At 37.3% G+C, this 21,896-nt stretch overlaps 1 protein-coding gene across 3 annotated transcripts in view; it reads right to left on the reverse strand.

Moving 5' to 3' along the window:
• Positions 1 to 6,362: 6,362 nt before the first annotated feature.
• Positions 6,363 to 21,896, reverse strand: part of GABRB3 (gamma-aminobutyric acid type A receptor subunit beta3) — a 474,786-nt gene continuing 459,252 nt past the window's right edge. For all 3 annotated transcript variants that reach the window (XM_043554897.1, XM_043554899.1, XM_043554898.1), the window contains 2 exons: positions 19,818 to 20,062; positions 6,363 to 10,986 (listed from right to left, as the gene is read on the reverse strand). In XM_043554897.1, coding sequence (XP_043410832.1) covers positions 10,645 to 10,986; positions 19,818 to 20,062 — 587 coding nt within the window. In that variant the 3' untranslated portion in view covers positions 6,363 to 10,644. The remainder of the gene's footprint in view (positions 10,987 to 19,817; positions 20,063 to 21,896) is intronic.

A 21,896-nucleotide genomic window follows, 5' to 3' on the forward strand; every position in this document is an offset into this window, starting at 1 on the left:
GATAGAAAGATCATACCTCAAGATCATAAAAGTCATATATGAAAGACACAATGTTAATATCATCCTCAATGGGGAAAAATTGAGAGCTTTCCCCCTAAGCTCAGGAACACGACAGGGATGTATACTCTCACCACTGGCATTCAACACTGTGTTGGAAGTCCAAGCCTTAGCTATTAGACAACACAAAGAAATAAAGACATACAAATCATCAAGGAGGAAGTCAAACTTTCACTTTTCACAGATGACATGATTCTCTATGTGGAAAACCCAAAAGACTCCACCAAAAATCTGCTAGAACTGATTCATGGATTCAGCAAGTTGCACGATATAAAAATCAATGTACATAAATCAGTTGCATTTCCATACACAAATAATAAAGCAACAGAAAGAGAAATCAAGGAATTGATCCCATTTATAATTGCACCAAAACCCATAAAATACCTAGGAATAAACCTAACAAAAGAGGTGAAAAATCTGTACACTGAAAGCTATAAAAAGCTTGTGAAAGAAATTGAAGAAGACACACAAGAAAATGGAAAAACATTCCATGCTCATGGATTGGAAGAAAAAATATTGTTAAAATGTCAATACTACCCAAAGCAATCTACATATTCAATGCAATCCCTATCAAAATAACACCAGCTTTCTTCTCAGAGCTAAAACAAACAATCCTAAAATTTGTATGGAACCATAAAAGACCCTGAAGAGCCAAAACAATCCTGAAAAAGAAAACCAAACCTGGAAGCATCATCATTCCAGACTTCAAACTGTATTACAAAACTATAATCATCAAGGCAGTATGGTACTGGCACAAAAACAGACACGCAGATCATTAGAACAGAATAGATATCCCAGAAATGGACTCACAAATGTATGGCCAACTAATCTTTGACAAAGCTGGAAAGAATATCCAATGCAACAAAACAGTCTCTTCAGCAAATGGTGTGGGAAACCTGGACAGCAACATCCAAAAGAATGAACCTGGACCACTTTCTTACATCATACATAAAAATAAACTGAAAATGGATGAAAGACCTAAACCTAAGACAGAAGCCATCAAAATCCTAGAGGGGAAAAAAAAAGGCAACAAGCTCTTTGACCTTGGCTGTAGAAATTTCTTACCTGACATGTCTCCACAACCAAGGGAAACAAATGCAAAAGTGAACTATTGGGATCTTATCAAGATAAAAAGCTTCTGCATAGCAAAGGGGACAATGAACAAAACTAAAAGGCAAATAATGGAATTGGAAATGGTATTTGCACATGAGATATCAGATAAAGGATTTGTATCCAAAATTTATAAAGAACTTATCAAACTCAACACCCAAAAAACAAATAATCCAGTGAAAAAAATAGGCAAAAGATGTGAATAGACATTTTTCCAAAGAAGACATCCAGATGGCCAACAGACAGATGAAAAAATGCTCAGCATCACTCATCATCAGAGAAATACAAATCAAAACCACAATGAGATATCATCTCACCCCTGCCAGAATGGCTAAAATTAACAATTCAGGCAACAACAGATGTTGGTGAGGATGCAGAGAAAGAGGAATCCTTTTGCACTGCTGGTGGGAATGCAATCTAGTGCAGCCATTCTGGAAAATAGTGTGGAGTTTCCTCAAAAAACTAAAAATAGAAATACTTTAAAATCTAGCAAATGCATTACTAAGAATTTATCCAAAGGATACAAAAATGTTGATTCAAAGCTGCACATTCACCCCAATGTTTATAGCAGCACTATCAACAATAGCCAAATTATGGAAAGAGCCCAGATTTCCATAAACTGATGAATGGATAAAGAAAATGTGGTGTATATATATATATACACACACACACACAATGGGATATTACTCGGCAATCAAAATCTTGCTATCTGCAACAATGTGGATGGAACTAGAGTGTATTATGGTAAGTGAAATAAGTCAGTCAGAGAAAGATCTATATCATATGATTTCATTCATATATGGAATTTAAGACACAAAACAGATGAACATAAGGGAGGGGAAGCAAAGGTAATATAAAAACAGAGAGGGAGACAGAGAGTATTAAATACAGAGAACAAAGAGGGTTGCTGGTGGGGTTTTGGGTTGGGGGATGGGCTAACTGGGTTAGGGGCATTAAGGAGGACACTTGTTGGGATGAGCACTGGGTGTTATATGTAAGTGGTGAATCATTAAATTCTATTTCTGAAATTATTATTACACTATGTCTTAACTAGCTTGAATTTAAATTAGAAAAAGAAATTAGAGGAAAAAAAGTGAATACTATTTCATTTGTATAAATTTTTAAAAAATTCAAACAAATCTCTAGTGCATGAGTTGTTGAAAACACATTACTTGTTGCTTGACACAGGAATGAGTGTGTCCAGTGGAGTGGAGATATTACAAAGTGGCACAAATAAATTTTTGATTATGAAATGTTGATTGTGATGATGGCTTCACATATGTAAAAACTAATCAAATTATATATTTTAAATATGTGCAGTTTTTTTATATCATTTATTCTTTAAAAAAAGCTACTTAGAAAATGAAATAGAATTGTTAAAGTCAATCTCTCAGAACATATAGCTAAAACAAAAGACTACAATTGGAAAAATTGTATGTTAAGGACAGAACTATTAAGTACAAAATTTGAGAGCATATGAAAAAAGGCAGAGGATGTTTTCTTAACAAGTAATGTAAGAAAGGTGTTTAGAACTACGATATATAGATCTTTAGATCCAGAGTTTCACTCAGGATCCAAAATATACTAAGCCAAAAAGATTCACACTAAATACATCTTTATGAAATGTTAGAAAGATGTCAAAATCTTCCTTAATCCTTGGTGGGTTGAGAAGTTATAGGTGAATCTCTATAAGTAAGTAAGTATCAGCTGACATCAAACTTGTTATTAGTATCACCGGATGCTAAAATATAATTATACAATGATTTCAAAGTTTGTGGGAGATTGCTTTGAATCTGCATCAATATCAAGCTAACTACCAAGTAAACAACGACAACAACAACAACAGCAACAACAAAAAAACTAAGGAAAGAATTCAGATATGCAAAGCCTAGAAACCATCTATCCCATACTCATTTTTTTGGACATTTACTGAGGATGATCTTTGTTAAAATGAGGACTTCCAGAGTCTGATGGAAAAAAATCATAGGATGAGAGTTTTGCAGCAGGTCCAAAATGCAAGTAGTCATAACTTGTATGGGTAGTCAGTTAACACCAAGAAAAATATTTTCGTGAAGAAAGATAGAAAGGATAACAAACAATAAATTTAATGACTAAGGTGGTAAATAATATTAGCTACATGGTTAAGAAAGCATACTATTATTTCCTTATTAAGAAAAAAGAATGCAAATTAGAAACTCCAGAATGGGTGTTTGTGGGTGATTGGGGGGGATTAAATCAGGAAAGTCTTGATGAAATACACATGGTGTGTGGTTTGGATCAAATTAAGTAGTGCAGGAAAAAGTAATTCATTTTATCTGGATCTTACAGTGATTCTTCCTCAACTGGCCAAGGTTGAGATATTTCACAGAGAATTTGGAGCAAACTGCTTAGCTCTGCTTTGAATAATATTTATATACTTGATAAAATTTTTCATTATTTTTTCAAATTTTACAATTAATTTATAAGTAAAATCCTAAAGGTTGAAGTATAGCTACAGTGCTAATTGTGAAAGTTTTCAGTCTCCCCAGTAGCAGGTGCTGGAATATCACTTTTCTTACACATCAGTTGAACTCACTTTGCAGTAGGGAAAACTATTAACTACAGTATTTGGTTTTTTCCTTCTAAGATTTATCTTTATACCCTCAAATGAAATACTACACATTGAACTGTACCCATGTAATATAGATCAATAATGTGGGCTGTTTCATTAGTTTTCATTTAGAATCAATCTATAAACATAATATTAAATAGTAAGATATAGTTTTATGACTGTAGGTAGAATGCAAATGTGTTACACCTTGGTAATGTAAACGTACAGTTACAGTTAACAGAGGATGGGAGGTGAAACAGAGGAAAGAGAAACACATAAAATTATAGGGTTATTGACATATTTATCTAAAAAATGGAGAGTTGAGAGACAACTGCCTAAAAACCTGGAGAAGTGGAGACTTCAGTTGTAAAGGTATTTTCTTACAATTATCCAGCTACCAAAGCTACTAACTAGTTTCCTATTTGGTTTCAAGATGCACACACATGCATTCACAACCACTCCACACCATTTCTGTGAACTGCACTTCGCTTACTATTATCCTCTACATTGCTTGCCTATGGATTTTAAATGGAACCTATTGATAGAAAATAAAACTATAGATGCCTCTAATGCCAGAAGTGCCCCAATCAATAACCATTGCTGGTTTAGTCTTATAAGGGGCTCAATGCCCTGCCTTCCAAAGAGTCAATCTCCCCTGAATAATTTTTCCCACTAAAAGGAGAATAGCAATCCCTGTCCTTTAGAGGCTGATAAAAAGGAGATAGGCAAGAATTATAAAATGATGCCAAATGTGTGCAGGGGCTGTGAAAGCCCTGGGACATAGAAGGGAGTAGATTCTGGGTAGAGGCTCTCTGGGCATAATTGAACTCCACATTCGGTGAGGCTTTTTTGGTTATTTGGAAGTAGGAAGCTTTTGAAAGAAGATTTAAGACACCCAAAAAACAAATAATCCAGTGAAGAAATGAGCAGAAAACATGAATAGACACTTCTCTAAAGAAGACATCCAGATGGCCAACAGGCACATGAAAAGATGTTCAATGTCGCTCCTCATCAGGGAAATACAAATCAAAACCACACTCAGATATCACCTCACACCAGTCAGAGTGGCTAAAATGAACAAAACAGGAGACTATAGATGCGGGAGAGGATGTGGAGAAATGGGAACCCTCTTGCACTGTTGGTGGGAATGCAAACTGGTGCAGCCCCTCTGGAAAACAGTGTGGAGGTTCCTCAAAAAATTAAAAAATAGACCTACCCTATGACCCAGGATATAGGAGGGCTGAGGCATAGGGGCACTTCACCCCAATGTTTATAGCAGCACTCTCAACAATAGCCAAATTATGGAAAGAGGCTAAATGTCCATCAACTGATGAATATATAAAGAAATTGTTGTTTATATACACAATGGAATACTACGTGGCAATGAGAAAGAATGAAATATGGCCTTTTGTAGCAACATGGATAGAACTGGAGAGTGTTATGCTAAGTGAAATAAGTCATACAGAGAAGGACAGATTCCGTATGTTTTCACTCCTATGTGGATCCTGAGAAACTTAACAGAAGACCATAGGGGAGGGGAAGAAAAAAAATGGTTAGAGAGGGAGGGAGCCGAAACATAAGAGACTCCTAAAAACTGAGAACAAACTGAGGGTTTATGGGGGGTGGGAAGGAAGGGTGGGTGGGTGATGGGTATTGAGTGCACCTTTTGGGATGAGCACTGGGTGTTGTATGGAAATCATTTTGACAATAAATTTCATAATAAAAAAATAAACTCTGAAAAATTGAAAATACTTTGTTTTTGCAGTTATTGGTAATTTAAACTTTCTCATCTGAATGAATAATGTTATAGCCTAATGGAGTAGATGAGAAATGTCCTCATAGTGATGTTCCAGTCTTAGATGAAGAATTAGTGTGAAATATGTCCAAGACAGGGTCCCAAAGTAAAGCAGGGATGTAAAAGCATATGGTGAAAAAAATGAAAGAATGGAAACAGGCCTTGTAAAGAATTACTGAAGAACTTGTATTATTTTGCTGAGAATAGATACATTTGAGGATAAACCTCCATTAAATACTAGACTGACAACCACAGTGGGGAACTTTCTTTTTAAGGTTTTTGCATGTGAGCCAGCAGCCTTTCTAGGAACATACAGATAAATTTCTTGATACAAGTTCTATCTGGTTTGAGGTGTCTGAGGATGTGAACTCATTCATTCATCCATTCATTCATTCATGACATTGCTTGTTACTTTCTCACTGGAGAGGAGACAAGGGAAATTACGTTTCAGTGCTAAAAAAGTAAAGAGTAAGGACCAAAACCACCTGTGCCCAGAGGTTATTGGTAAGTTTCTTCCCTTGCCTTTAATAGAAAAATATTTCTTTCTCTCTAACAACTTATTTGAAGACAGGCACAAGCTGGATCTCTGTATTTAGTTGTCTTTTGAAGTTTAGAATAAATCATCTTTAATACAAAAAAAGTCACGATTCAGTTGTTCTCAAATGCAGTCAGTTTTGAGCTTATTTCTTTGTACTTTCCACGTAATCTAAATGGACATGTACATCTAAAAATAGCTGGAATTAAAATAACCACACCGTATCACCAAAAGATAGCCAAGGAAGAAAAAAAAAGTCAGTCTTCTTATTTAAGTCAGTTAGTTCTTTTTTAATAAATTTGAATTCATTCATCAACAAGTTTCATATTGTATCTATCACTCAATTTTGCTGTTTTTTTCATGTCAAATAATACCAAAAAATTACATCAATGTGCTTAAGCAAAATTGGATTTTAGTTTATCTTTACAATGAAATGAAATCCACATGGGAATTGATCATGACAGCAATCGCCTATTCCTACTAGAATAATCCTGTACTTACCTTGAATACACTCACTGACTTGGAAAGTAGAAATATAAGACAAGAATGATAAAACATGTTTATGGGGCTCACCCTAGGGAGAGGCATGTTATTGTGGCCACTCTCTGGGAAGTCACTGTTTACCCAGGTGTTGGGAATTGAGTATTTTGGAAAACATGGCACCTTTCAATGCAGTAGAAGAGGTAATTGATCCAAGGCACACTAGCTAGTGTCCTGGGAAAATTTAGTCCACCTGGACAGCTCTTTGCCCCATGATTCAATGTTACTCTGACTGATGGCTCACATAAAATGAGAGCCGAAGTCATTTCCATGAGTAACAAAATATTTCACTAATTGATCAATTTTGCTTACATAAAAATGGTCAGAAATATGAACTAGTTTTCAGGTGGAGCATTAAGTAAGGATTATGAGATGGTTTATAATTTCAAGCCAGGAGATTCAAAATTGGACATATTCTCTTTTTTCAAACACACCACTGTGGGACTAACACCAATGGGGTTATCTACTAGATGCTGAAAATGAACACCTACAGCTGCCAATGTGCCTGTCCCCTTAAAACCAGTCCCAAAAGTGTGTGGCATCACCTCTGGGATTCCTCCTGGGTGAAAATGTTAATTCCGAAGCTGCACAGGGGAAAAGTGCCTTTGACGTAACTGACCAAATATGTCAAAAGTTCTGGATGCTGGCATTAAAAACACATGATATTGCAGATGCACATGTAATCTTCAAACCTAACAGGAATATTATCATGACATACTTCCTAGTTCATTTATGATTCAGGGGGGAAATGCATGTCTCATGATATAGACAGTGAAACCCCTCTACATTACTGGGGTAGGTGAACAAGAATAACGCTTGTTTTCAAGATTTACTCAAGTCTTATCAGTCTTTCACTGTAGGGATTTATGTAGTAGGGCTCTTGAGTTGTCTCAAGTATATCTAAATATGGGTAATAACCAACTTTCAGAGAAAGATTCTTCAGTACATTTTGAGCCCCTGTGAAGCATTTTGGAAAGACAGGACTACATAGAAAATTAACTTTTTATTATGTTCAGTTGTTGAGAAAGAAATACCATTATATTCCAAATTCAACTTTTCTCTCCTTACTCAAGATGTCTGGATGTGGGTGACAGCCACCTCACATTAATGTCGGAGGTCCAGGTTCAGAATTCATCAATACAGCTTGCACACTGGCTCCAGTAACTACTGTGGAATAATGAGAGGTCATTGAAACAGAACAGAGAACCAAACTCAACTCTCTTCTGTCAGCACAGAGTTCTGCTTCTCAATATTTCTCACAACTTTTAAAAATGGAGAAGCTATAAAATAATTTTATTAGAAGAAAAGTAATTTTCTTCTGAAATGGAGTAAAGCAAACACATACCCAAGGATCTTAAAAAGTTTTTTTTTTTTTACAGAATATATGTATGTATTTGTGTGTGTGTGTGTGTGTGTGTATGTATGTATGTGTGTAGTTACAAACACTATTTATAGTATAGCTATTATGTTAACTTCATCGCAGTGTCTACAAAGTTGTGGATCCCAGTCTTGGTGCCAAATGCATATAAAAAGCTCAAAAGCTATTATGACTATACCATGCAAATTTATAACCAGAAAACCTTGGTAAGTAGACTGCAGCTCTTCTGAGCCCCATAGGGTCTCTTCCTTTGATAATTGGGTACCTCAACTATGCATCAAAAATGTTTTGAATCATTTTTCTCACAGAAAGAATTAATGTCACAGTTCTGAATAGTATAAATTGTACAAGTAAATCGAGCATTGATTGCTTTTGTCCATATTCATTTGCATTTTGGGGTCCCTCTTCTGCATGTGGAGCTTACTCCTTGAATTACTGGATACAGAAAAAGATACCTGAAGTATTGAAAGGGATAAGGTCTTCACAAATGTCTTTTTTCTTTAACATGTTAACAATGATAAGGCCACTTACAAGGTTTTTCCCAATCTATTTAACTTTTAGGATCCCTCATTGTTACCCATGAAAAAAAAAATTGTCAGAGAAAAGCCCAAGACTAGAAATCACTGGCTAATCTCCAGATACAAAATAAAACCAGAGAGCAGTAGGTGGAAGATGTTGTAGAAAGGTCGGAATGAAGGAGGGGTTAAGGTAAAAAACTAGTCATTGCTTCTAGCATGAGATTTTGTGGGTTGTGTTTTACCTGACAGTGGGTCTTGAACTGTGACAGACTTCCACAAATTAAAGATTGTTATCTTTATACCAAAGAAAAATCAAGTAATGGTAAGCTTATGGTGATAGCTCACACCACATGCATCCTCAGGGAAGGTGGTGCCTCTATCTACGTGGAGCAAACTGGTGCCAGCTAGTAGCATATTGGACAAGATTTTGGTCATTGGCTTAGGATAGAACAGAGAAGGTGAGGCATATGTGGCATGTTGGGATAAAGTATTAATTTAGCAGTTCTTTCCTGAATATTTTGCTTTTTTTCTCCAAATGCTTAACCTCACTGTGACATCTGTTTGCACAACTGTAGTCATTTCCATTTATGGAGGCCTGTGATAGAAATATTGTTTACAAAAAATATATCATCTCTTTTTTTTTCTTTAGAAAGATCTCATCTAAATAGTAAGTTAAGGTTGCGTCTATGAAACCGGTGCACCTTGTCTTGTTTCTACGAGCTTTAAAAAGTCCAAATACTGATGAGGCTGTGGATCAGAAGGAACCAAAAATGACTGTTTGTTGTTGGGTTTCTCTCCTTTGCCTCAAGAGAACGGTCATGGATTACTGGGTGACACGTGGTGTGTACTGGTCATGTTCCTGCAGCATCCTAGTTAGACTAGGAGTAGTTGGATGTGCTTATGAAATATGTCAGATACAGAAATGAAGGCATGAAGATGTTTCTTGGTTTCTGAAATTGAACAGTAAATGTGTTTTAAGCTTCAATCTTAATTCTAGGTAACAGAAAGTAGTTACATCATGTAAAGGAAAATTATGACATCGCATGCTGCCATGATAGCAAGCATTAAGAAACAAAATATTGGTAAATATACATATATATGCATATTATGCAAATATACTTCATATTAACATACAATGTTATAAGAGTGATTGATAACGTAAAGACAAGGGGGAAAATCATCCTAGATGGTTTTACCTTAGAGTAACAAATAACCTGAGACGTCTATGCTTTCTGTTAGATCAGGCCTAGAAATCCATACAAGATGTGGAGCACATTTTCAGTGATTGAAATGTCAACTAAACATTGCCAAAACATGCCATTGTATTCCCATATGACAGGTAAGCTGAATCCACTCCAAGTGAACAACAAAAAAATACACTGTACATTAGGAGTACTTACAATGAGATGCCATCCATTCCTGATGGGTTTTCTAAAGATGGATGTTTCAGACATCAACGTGGGATCTATCTATATTTAAGACAACAGGTGAGCACACACCAGTGGCTCACCTCATCCACTAAACCGTTATAGAAAAAGTGTGCCTGATGAAAGCAAACCCCATCACCAAAAAAGCTGAAAAGCCTTCGCTTAGTAAACAGAAACAGTATGAAGTATGTGACTCATTTTAAACTAGCAATACCACTGAATGAATTTTTGAAGATTAACTAAGATTTTCTTTCTGATTTTCAAACTAAAACATCTAACTTATGATAATAAAACACATATTTTTGGATGATGTGTTTCACACCCTCATTCTCAAGGCATAATATTTAGACGATGCTTGTCCCTTTCAATTAAAAAAGAAAAAACTATGACTTTCTTTAATATGCATCCTGTGTTAAATTGTCCATAGCTGCAAAATGTATATATGTATGTGTATTTGTTTTACATACACATGGGTACTTATACCTGTGTGTATAAACATATACACATACATCCTCATATACACGTGTATTTTATATATATGCTGAGAAAGTTCACATATATATACAATTGCGTATGTATATATGTGTGTCTGCTTGTGTGTGTCTGTGTGTGTGTACAGGTATAAAAACTTGACAGGCAGAGTAATATTTCACTCAGTGTTAAATGAAGTCTTTGAAAAATCAAGTACAGTCACTCAGTTAACATAGTACAGCCAGTAAACTAAGTTGAAAAGAGAAAAAGTGAATGGAAACACGATCCTGGACCATCTGTCTATGGCATTCACATCGGTTAGATCAGGAATTTTAATTTTGAGCTGTGAAGACCTCCTCCGTAGATGGGTCTTCTTGTGCGGGATGCTTCTGTCCCCCATGTGTCGCCCATGCCCTTCCCTAGGCATGCTCTGTTTCCTGTACTGGATTCCTGAGTTGTCAAAGGGTCTTGCTGAATTCCTGGTATCACCGACACTGCCTGTGACCTCATTCATTTCATTGTGAACCACCAGTGATGTTAATAGAATATTTCCATGAGCATCCACCTAATTGAAGAAAGTGCACATCATTAGCTAGCATACCAGTGAATCTAATTTTCATATACAAACACAGTGCAGACTTATGCCATGCAATCACATCACGTACATTATGAGAAATTGCACATTTGTCAAACCCAACACTGTTTTTGTGGAAAGTGCCATTTTGGAGGCTTAACTACAGTTTAGAGATTTTATTTTCTCAAATTTAAAAATCCTCACTCTATGTGAGAAGGTTAAGTAAAGGGGGACTTTTTAAATTGAAATTTCACATTATGGATACAAGTCCTTAGTGAAGACAAAATTAGAGTAAAATTCCCTTTCAATATGTTATTTCAGGTATTTTAACTGTTTTTCACAGCTGGACACTGGATGTAAACTATACTCTCCCATTCTTTTTTAGAAATTACCTTGTCCCCTTTTATGATGGTACAAAACTATTTACTTTACTGTGGAGAAACAATCAAATAGTCCTGTGATGAATGGACACTCCTGATGACTTTGATGGGTGTAGATACAGACTGCTACCTAGTATGATCTCTTTGCCCAATCCTGATCCTGACAGGAGGTTTCTTTTTTAAGGGCTGTATTTAAGACAGATGAAAGTCCCTCCCACATTGGAGACAAACTTTAAAATAACATTTTATTCTGTACTAAATACAGCTTCAGACCTTTCTTGATGATGTCAATGGTCTGTTTGTTTCTATGAAATTTTCATGGAACATGCCTAAGGCTAGGGGTTGCCAGTGGAGTCCTTTCTTTCTGAGTGTGACAATAATCCTTCTCTGAGTAGTGCCAAACCCTCTCAGGACCACATGGCCCATTCCACAGTCCCCTGGGTGTCACTGATCTCCAGCATGCTTGAGGTTTCACCAGCTATCTTCATTTCTTTGCCTGGAAGTCCATCTTCCTTGTCCTAGCTTTGTCTGTGGAAAGCCTACCATTTCTTCTAGAGCTAGATTATGCATCTATAGCTTCTTCTATGAGGCTTTCACAAAGTTAGTCATTTTGTGGAGGAATAATTCATTGACATATTAATTTGCATGTTCCTCTCTTCTGAATACTCCTTAATCTCATTAAAGACATTATGCTAGATGTGAAGGAGGTGAGGTAGGGAGAGAAGACTCCCAATAAGAAGAGGCCCTCAGTGTTAAATGAAGTCTGTGCTTGTGCAGACCTTTTAGCAGTACTGAGACCACAGGTGGGATGACCCCCGGACACCAAGGTAACCCAGACACAGGAAGGGCTGCAAACATCCAGGGGCCACTCAGGCTCTGGCACAAAGGTGCCAAAATAGACTCTGTGATACCTATCCCATGGTTTGGGAGTACCATTCAATTATGGCTAGGGAAGAAGAAGTGTGGTCATCAGGATACCACCCCTTACTCCCCAGACCTGTGAATATATTACTTTACATGTAAAAGGGGCATTGCAAACATTATTTAAGGTTATGAAATTTACAATAGGAAGATTAGCCTGGATTATTTGGGGGGGGGGAAGGGCAATCTAATCACATGAGCCCTTAGAGTAGAGGATTTTGGGGGCACCTGGGTGGCTCAGTCATTTAAATATCAACTTCAGCTCAGGTCATGATCTCACAGTTCATGAATTCAAGCCCCATGTCGGGCTCTGTGCTGACAGCTCAGAGCCTGGAGCCTGCTTCTGATTCTGTGTCTCCCTCTCTTTCTGCCCTTCCCCTGCTCATGCTCTGTCTCTCTCTGTCTCTCAAAAATAAACACTAAAAAAAAATAAAAAGTAAAGGATTTTCTCCATCTGGAAACAGAAGGGAAAGAAGATGTAGCAGAAGGTGAGAGCAGAGGGATTTGCAGTGGGAGAAGAATGGGATTTGCTATTGATAGAGGGCACTGCAGTGAAAGCATAGGAAGAAATGGGGCAGCCTCTAGGAGCAAAGACTGGCCCCAGCTGACAGCCTCATTCCTACAACCACAAGAAACTATGATCAACAATGTGCATGAGTCTGGGGAGAGATCTACCCCCAGAATCTCGAGAAGAGAATATAGCCCCACAGACATCTTGATTTCAGCCTCCTGAGACTCTCAGCAGGGAACCCAGCTAAGCCCCACTGAATCTGTACTTCTAACCAACAGAACTGGGTGCTGTTTTAAGTGGCTATTTTTGTGGTAATTTGTTGGGGTAGCAATCAAAACTACTACAGTAAGGAAGAGGGAAGATTTCAGAAGAGAAATGCATTTGAGTTGGGCCTCCAAGAATGAGTAGATATTTTCCAGGCAAAAATCAGAAAAAAAAATCACAAGCAAAGGATTGAAGCATGACTGAAATGTTTTGAGAAAGGCAAACTAGCTAAGTGGGACTGGAGTCTTGGTGAGAATTGGTCCTGGCACATGCTAAGATCATGGTTGACAGGACAATGGTCATTCTCATTGCTGTCATTACCATCTTCCTAATATAGTAAGGAAATATACCTGTTGATGAACAGGAATACACACTAGAGTCAAGCCATTAAGGGTTTCTGCAAGTCACATTAAGGAATTTCAACTTTACCTTCCAGGTAATAAAAAGTAACAGTGATTTCTAGGTGGAAAGATGACATATTTCTGAACTGCAACCCAAGCTTCAAGGTAAAAAGTAAAATACACATTTGAGAGGAGAGGGTAAGGAGATGGATCACTGTTGGAGTGCACCACACTCCTTTCTGTTTCCTTTAGAGCAGTCTCAAGGAGAAATTCCAAGAAGCTGTGAGTAATACTCTCCTCATGCCACTGAAACAAACCCCAGCACTCCCAACATATGCTGTGTCCACACAGCAGTGGTGCTCTGCCATCGTAACTCATTTCTTTAACTCTTCAGTTAAGAAAGTGAAAAAGGAGTGGAGAGAGAGTTGCCTGCCATCCTGTTCCCACCTGGCCTCTTGGCCCTTCTTGAGCTCCGTGCAAAAATGCTCATACTGCCCATGCGGGGTATAGGGGGCAGCAGCAATGAGCACAAATTAGCCCAGGCTGCACTGTTTTCCTCAGTGATGCCTCTGAACTGAAGGGGGAGCAGTATCACAGTAGGGAGGGACCATGAAGATTCATGGTCTCCTTAGAATGGAAGACAGCTAGCCTGGGGGTGCTTGGAGATGCAAATGGACCACAGAAATACCAGAGCTACTGGGGAGAAGACCCTTCTAGACCCATTCTTGGGGGGAGGGACAGCACTGACAGAACATTAGAGTTCTGTGTTTTGTTGTTTTTTAATCTAATAGAGGGAAAAATTTGAATAAGGTTTGTATCTTGAAAGTACCAGGAATGTTAGACCTTTGTAGGAGTTTGGGATATGTGTTCTGTATCTGTTCTTGTTATCTTGCCCTGGAATGGTTAGCAGTAAAATCCTTACAAAAACAAAAACAAAAATCTGTTTGGCTATCTTCAGGATCAGTGAAGCCTCCAGTGGTTTGGGAGACAGTCTCTTATTGTAGGAAGAGAATGTGGTAGGCAAAGCCTAAGAGGCACATTAAGATGTGGCTGAAATAGGAGGGACAACAAAGGAAAGCCCAGTGGGTAGCAGCATGTCTTCTCTGCAAGTAGTCACACTCTCTCTAAGAAAGGGGTGATTTGAACCTGCTTAGAAAGCTATGGATAGCTAGATCCAAAGTCAGCAGAGAGGAAAGTGCATAGAGTTAGCTGAGCTGGGCTTTATACGAAGGTTTCAAAGAAGGGTTCTAGAAGAGGGAACCCTTTTAGTAATCTTTATCTCTCTCTAGCACCTTCCATAGTGCTTTTTGCCACACAGGAGAGAACAGGATGATGAATGAACTGCCTGGCTCACTCAGGGTGTATTTTTCTAGAACGGGAGTCAGTCAGGGTGATTCTGTTTTTTTTTTTTTTTTTCAGTGTATTTTAATACTGAACTGAATAGGTGTGATATCCTACCAAATACCTGACTTTGAATTATGACAGAAAGTATATTAAGTTATCACTTAAACAGATTTAACAAACTGAGATTATTTATCAGATTATCTCAATTAGAGTTTGTTTAACTACTCAACATTTTAAATACATCTTCTTACATGGTAAGCTGATGTATTTAAAATAAAATTTATCTAAAGGTGAGTCACAGAATAACCGAAGGTGGAAGATGCTTCCCCTTTTTTAAAATATTTATGTGGAATTTATACTTTTTGATAATAATATATGATTTACTATATGTTAACTAGAATTTCAGAGGGCTGAAATTATTTTCCTAAAGGTAGGAAAACAGAAAACATTATTTAACTCTGAAAGATGTTCTCTCCATTTTACATAATATTTTAAATACAACAAAACTATGAGATAAAAAGCCCAGTGGTCTACTTAGGAAGGTGGATGCCTCACTGGAGACATGCACATGAAGAGTCCAGACTCTTGGGATCATTTATGCAAAGATCTACTCTATATTTGCTCTGTACCATGTCCTGTGCTAGTGGAGACACCCTAATAGGTGGACAAAAAATATTCTTACCCTTAAGGCGTCTACCAGGTGAGAGTCTCAAATAATCAACAAGCACATTTTTAAAGAATACTACATAATGAACTTTAAACACATTTTTAAATAAATGCCAACAATACAGTCTGTTTTTAGTTACAAAAAATGCCATATGAAAGGCTCCTTTTATCAAAATTTAGGAGATTATAAATAATGACTTTGTAGAATGAAATACCAAATAAAGACGAATATTTTCTTAAAGGAAGGGAGGGGAGTATTTTGTGACATGATAATTCTAATGAGTGTTGATGGTTCTAATAACACAGCTTCACCTGGCTTTAAAAAGATACATTTATGAAACATCTCTTCTCCTCACATTAGAAAAGTGAAAAAACACACCACAGCAGCAGAACCAAATTAATGACAAATATCACCCATTTATGAACACATATTCCATTGAGCATTTACTATGTCTGAGCCATGGTGTGAATATTTTGGTAGATGCAAAGAAGCAAATGCTGTTTAGTAGAGAAGACATGGTGGCCACATGAAATGTGACATGCCATTTCACAACTACAGAGCATGTGCCATGGAAGTTGGGAGAACAGGGACAAAACCAACTTCTAGAAGAGGGGAGTGACAGAGGCATGATGGAAACAAGTAGTAGAAAAAAATCAGGGACAATGTCAGGGAGAAGAGTCAGTCATGAAGGAGGGAAAGATGTGAAGAAGAAAGGGATTCTGGAAGAGGGAATCCAAGGCAAAGAGATAATAATGTGCAGAGTGATTTTGGAAGGCACCCAGCGAGAGTGGAGAAAACACAAGAAATAAGGTCAACTGAATATTGAGCTGATTTTTCATGATTTCATGATGAATTTATATGAATTGATATCCTGTCTTTTCAAGTCCCTTGTGACTAGTCCTGTGCATTTGTGAAAGGACTTCATGGGGTAAGAGATCTAAGCCTGTGCCCTTGACTCTAGTGAAGGAAATCTACCTTGGAGGAAGCCAAATCCAATATCATCAATAATTTACAAAATTAGAGTGCTCTTGAGTGCTTTGAAGAATTATGGCTAACTTGCAGCTGTTTCAAGACACAGCTCATATGAGGTAGGTCTCAAGAATCAATACTATTTTTCATTATTTCTCTTTCAGAGTGGGTGAACACTTGTCACAGAAACAATAATGTTGAAAGTAACTTGAACATATACTGAATAATAAGAGCTTAGTGTAAATTAGTTTGGATGTTTTCGACTTATAGTTTTATATTTGCATAATTTATATTTAAAGTAAACCAACATGTAGAACATTTCCAACAAAATTACTAGAAGATTTTTTTTCTAAAGGAATTAAAGTGTTATTAAAATGTGTTACATCTTGGAAACCAAGCATTTAAAACAAATAGGTCCCAAAAAGATGTTAATCTTTTTCTATCATCTAAAATTTAAATCTCAAAACAGATGTAAGTTGTTGTGAGTGAAACACAAGACTAAAATGTCCTGTCTAGAAAGACAGATGATGACTTGCATTTTTTTAAAGCATTTCATGAATACTCCATATTTTGAAGAGTTTGTCTGGTATATAAGATAATTAGAATCATTGATTTCAACATAGTTTTTCTTCCTGCTTATAACCTTGACAGGGACAAATATTCAAAGGTGAAAAACATCTCATGCAGAATATATCACAGAGGGATTTTCATTTTTTTCTAGAATCTGTCACCAAATTGGCATATTATTGATATTCATTCTTTACCTTCATGCTTCTATATAAGTAAAATACTGTAATTTTAGAAAAATGAAAAAAGTATTTGTCATTTGAGGAAAGAAATCTTGCTCTGTAGTAAGAGGAATGATGTCAAGTCTACAGCTTTGATAACTTGGCAGGAATTCAGGCTTTCTGCCACTTCATGAAATTCAAATACCAATTGGTCAACTTGCAAAATATCCAAGGCTAGTAACCATAATACATACATCACAACCAAAGACTAACTCTTGAGTATAGAAACAATTCAGGAAAGAAAGGAGGCTAAGCATAAATAAATTAAGGTCACAATTTACATTGCACCACTGATCTGAGGAGAAACTAAGTGAATACATGAACATTTTGAGCATTCATGAATCAACCACTAAGTTAAAATAGTGTACAACCACTGAATATAAGGAAAATCTACTCATGGTTTATATTAAGGACAAAAACACCATCATCCCAAGGATAGTCACTGGTGGCACAGATCCCTCCTTGGGGGCCTACAGAATTCCTAAGTGTACTTCCCTGATATCCCTTACAAGACAGAATGACAATGCCAGTGCAAGTTCCTGTGGTCAGCCCAGTGTCCTCTTTCAGTCCAAGGAAAGGTACAGCCTTTGGACCCTTAGGGTTCCCATTTATAACACAGAGGGGGTTCCCTGGGCTGTTGATGGCCACATTAGCAAGCAATCCTGAGAGATACTACTGAAAGTGAATAAATGAATAACTATAATTACAAATAACTCTTGAAAGTGTTGGCCAGTACATAGAGCTATTTCTGCTTTGCATGAAGTTTATGATTCTTTTCTCACTTTCCCTTAAGTTATCCACATCACATGATATAAGCTTTTTGGGATATTCACTTCCATCTAAATATTATCACTAAATTCTTAGGTTTTGTCAGCAAGAATTTTTAATGCTTGCCTTTAAGGACATGAAATATGCATTTAAAACTAGTACCCGTGCATTTGTATGCCAACTTCAAACCTTAACAGCTGATCTACAATCACAGATTTTTAAAAATATGAACATGTAAAGATTTTAAAAAAGCTGCTGGGAAAACAAATTTTTAGAAAAACAATAAAAATGGTCTTATGAATAAAACAAAATTTTCCTCTGCATCTGATTTATATCATCATATCCAATATACAATATTTTTTACATTCTGCTATTTTTCTCTGTGGATGTTAGAGGTATTTTTGTTTTAAATTTTAAGCTTCACACTCAAAAAGGTATTTCTGCAGCACAACAATTTGACGTGTTGGTTTGTTCTAAACCATCTCATTTAGAAGAAAGAAACAAATTTATAATCTGTTTAAATTATGAGGGAATTTGGAAAACAGCATTGCATGTGTATGTGTGTCTGTATATCTGTGTGATGGAAACAATAATGATGTGATGAATCCCAGTTTCCTTGGAAACAGCATGACCAAAGCATATTGTGTATTCATAGTAAGATGCAGATTTATTTAGAAACATAACAGTGTGATACTAAGTATATTTTCCAGTAAGAAGTTCAGGATAATTTTGCTTATGGAAGCCTGAGTTTTTTCACAGATCCTGGGTTTCTCTGACCAACCCTATTTATGTTTTGCTGAAATGACGGGAGCCATTTACATTCATTTAACTGCCTCTATTCATTCATAAATGTTTGTGAACCTATTCTGGGCCTCCAGTGAGCTATGGACACAGGAAATACTCCAAAGAGCTGCCGTATTCCTCTGAGAAACTGACCCATTATGCACTAAGAACCTGTAAAAAGCAAGGAAACACCACAGACTTGAGAAATGACTAAGTTCAGCAAGAAGAATTAAATAATAAAGAAATGCAGAAGCAAGCCCAGCATGTAAGCAAGGAGAAATATATTTTTGAGAACTTGATGGGATGCAAGAGGTAGAAAGATAAAAACAAAAATTATATAGAAATGATAATGTACTTTCTTTAAAGTACTGTTTATAATTGCAATGACATACTGTTTTTATTAAAAAATAAACTGAAATGACATGTAATTACAAAGTTACTTTGTAACTGGAAGGATGTAAACACTGAGCTGAGCTGGAGGGGGTGGACATTATTTATGATCTTTCTTGGAGTGTACTGCCCAAGGCTTCCTAAAGCAATGTGCCCTCCTTGGCTACTGCTATCTGGGTTTGCCAGGCTCTGGCTTTTGTGAACACACTGACAGGGGAGGACCAGTGCAGATGGAGGAGAGCCCTTGGAAGAGCATGGCTCCTACCTTACACTAAGGACCTTGAACTAGGATCTAAGCCAGACAGAGATGACAGAGGGGCCTGCCCACACTGTAAAAGAACAGTGGCATGGTGGATAATCAAATTTGTAATTTTATCACTAAAGGAATAAGGCAGCAGTTAGGAAAAATGCTATTGCCTGTCAGGTTCAGGCTACCACTCCACATGGTATTCACATGTTCTGTTCTTTTTGCAGAGAACTAGAAGCTTATGGCTTCTCTAGCTTCTTTACTAATTTTGGTTTTATATAAAACTCAGTGACTTGCAGGAGGCAACATTTCAGGTCATAAACAACAAGCCACACAATTCCTATTTAAGGGTCATATAAGTAACTGTAGTTAGACAGATGAGTGGTAGGGGGCAAGGTGGGTCTGTGATAGGCATGATTGGTGACTGGTCAAGCTGGTAGAGGGCCTACCTGGTTGCTTTCACTCTTGGAACGGTCATTCTTCGCCTTGGCTGTCTTTTCTGCAAGCTTCTTCTGCCTTTGAGGGCCTCTTCCAAAGAAAATGTAGTTGACAAAGGCATACTCCAGAAGGGCCAGAAACACAAAGACAAAGCAGCCCATGAGGTACATGTCAATGGCTTTGACGTAGGGGATTTTGGGCAATGTCTCCCGGAGGTGTGTGTTGATGGTTGTCATTGTCAGCACGGTAGTGATCCCTACAAAAGAAACAGAAGTGTGAGAGGCTGCAAATTTGCCGCTCCATTCCTGACTTTTCACTTTTGTATTTTCTCAAACAGCTTGAAATAGTTGGAGATATTAGCTTGAATATTATTGGGCAATCAGCAAAAGAGCATGAAACATGTCATGTGGGCAGCAGGTCAGGTCAAGAAGCTGACACCTCTATTCCCTTGCAGGGCACTACCACATGGTACTTGGCCCATAGAGGGAATTCAGAGTTGTGTAGACAGCAAAGGATAATGTGCTTTTTATGAAAGATGGGAAAAAAAATGAAAATGAAACCAGAAATTAACATAGAATTCTCAGTGTCTGAATGAGCTTTCAAGAAGAATGAATCTATGACGAATCAAGGACGAGGGTCATCTATGGCCATTAGTGAAGTCTCAGGGGCCTACCTGTCAGAAGAAAACAATTCTTACTATAATGCTTTTTAAAAAGGGGGGATGGGGCAATGATTTTCAAAACTGTTAATGAACATGATCCAGTCCTGAGCTCAAAAAGAAAGGAATATTTCAAGGAAGCTCCTGACGGCAGATTAGCTCACAGTATTTTCCTCCTTAACTAAGAGTCTATATAAGCTTCTCAGAACATTCTTGGTGAAATCAATGTATAATGATTGTATTCAAAGTGTTGAATCTTGCCATACTCTGGAGCAAGACAGATCCTCATCACTCTTTTTTTATGTCATTATGTTGACTTCTCTACATAGTAGTGTGTGAATGATCTCAGTTTTTGCCCAACAGAGCCAAGTCCAGTCTCCAAAAACATATAAGGACCATATTTTGCAATTCTTCCATAGCAATGGACATGTTTTTCTCTACAAAGAGTTCATATGGATAATTTGAAGCCATAGAGAGGAGGGGACATGTCAGTTAGTGACAAAACCAGAGTTTGTTGAACACAGTGAAGCCACACATCCAAGAAAGATATGGATTGCTTGTTTCTTAGTGGGACAGTAACTATTACAGCTGACTTGCTCTCTCTTACAATACTAAGAAGTCTCAAGGAAGAAAGATATCTCCAAAGAGTGCTCTTATCTACCTATTTAACTGGTGCCACTGAATGAGATATCCCCTGTGTCTTCTAGGACCCAATGGAAACACTTCTTCCTCATTGCTATGTCATGCCTTCCCTCAAAAAGGAGACTTTTGAAAGTAAAGCTTTAGCCATGGTCCTTCAGCCACAGTAACTTGAAAAAAAGATGTCACTGAGGCCAGGGGACAGTGCAGGCCAGAGAGGTAAGTGTTGCTAAGATACACGGCAGAGCCCAGACCACCTCTACATATGATTCTGCCCAAAGGCATCTGAGTCTGCAGATCCTCACCCAACTCTCCAGTGTAGGGTTTGTATTCGTTAAGAACCTTAGTTTGATGCCCTCTAGATTTCCATCCTATTGTTGGAGGTAGGCATCCTCATCCTGTGTATCCCACACAGAGAACCTCCTGACCACAGATCTCCTCTTGCTCAGGACCATCTGGAAAGCAGGGAATAAAGCCTGGTCTTCTGTCACTAGCATGTGCTTTCCTTCCACCCATCTCTAAACTGCTATTAAAAGTAGAGGAGGGAATTGAGGCACTGAAAACTATTTTTATATATAACTGCAAATCATGATAGCTTATGTAATACATGGAAATTGAATATGTCAGAATATTTTAAGATTACCCTTTAAAGTACCATCATGTGTACCTAGGGACTTTTAAAATTTGAAAATGGCAATGGAATGATTACAGTTTACAAGTAAATGTGAAAACACCATGCAAACTCCCTGAAATTAGGTGTTCTCATCATTATTCAAAAATTTTGTAATGTCGC

Source organism: Prionailurus bengalensis, chromosome B3, assembly GCF_016509475.1.
Source record: "Prionailurus bengalensis isolate Pbe53 chromosome B3, Fcat_Pben_1.1_paternal_pri, whole genome shotgun sequence".
In the NCBI taxonomy this organism is placed as follows: domain Eukaryota; kingdom Metazoa; phylum Chordata; class Mammalia; order Carnivora; family Felidae; genus Prionailurus; species Prionailurus bengalensis.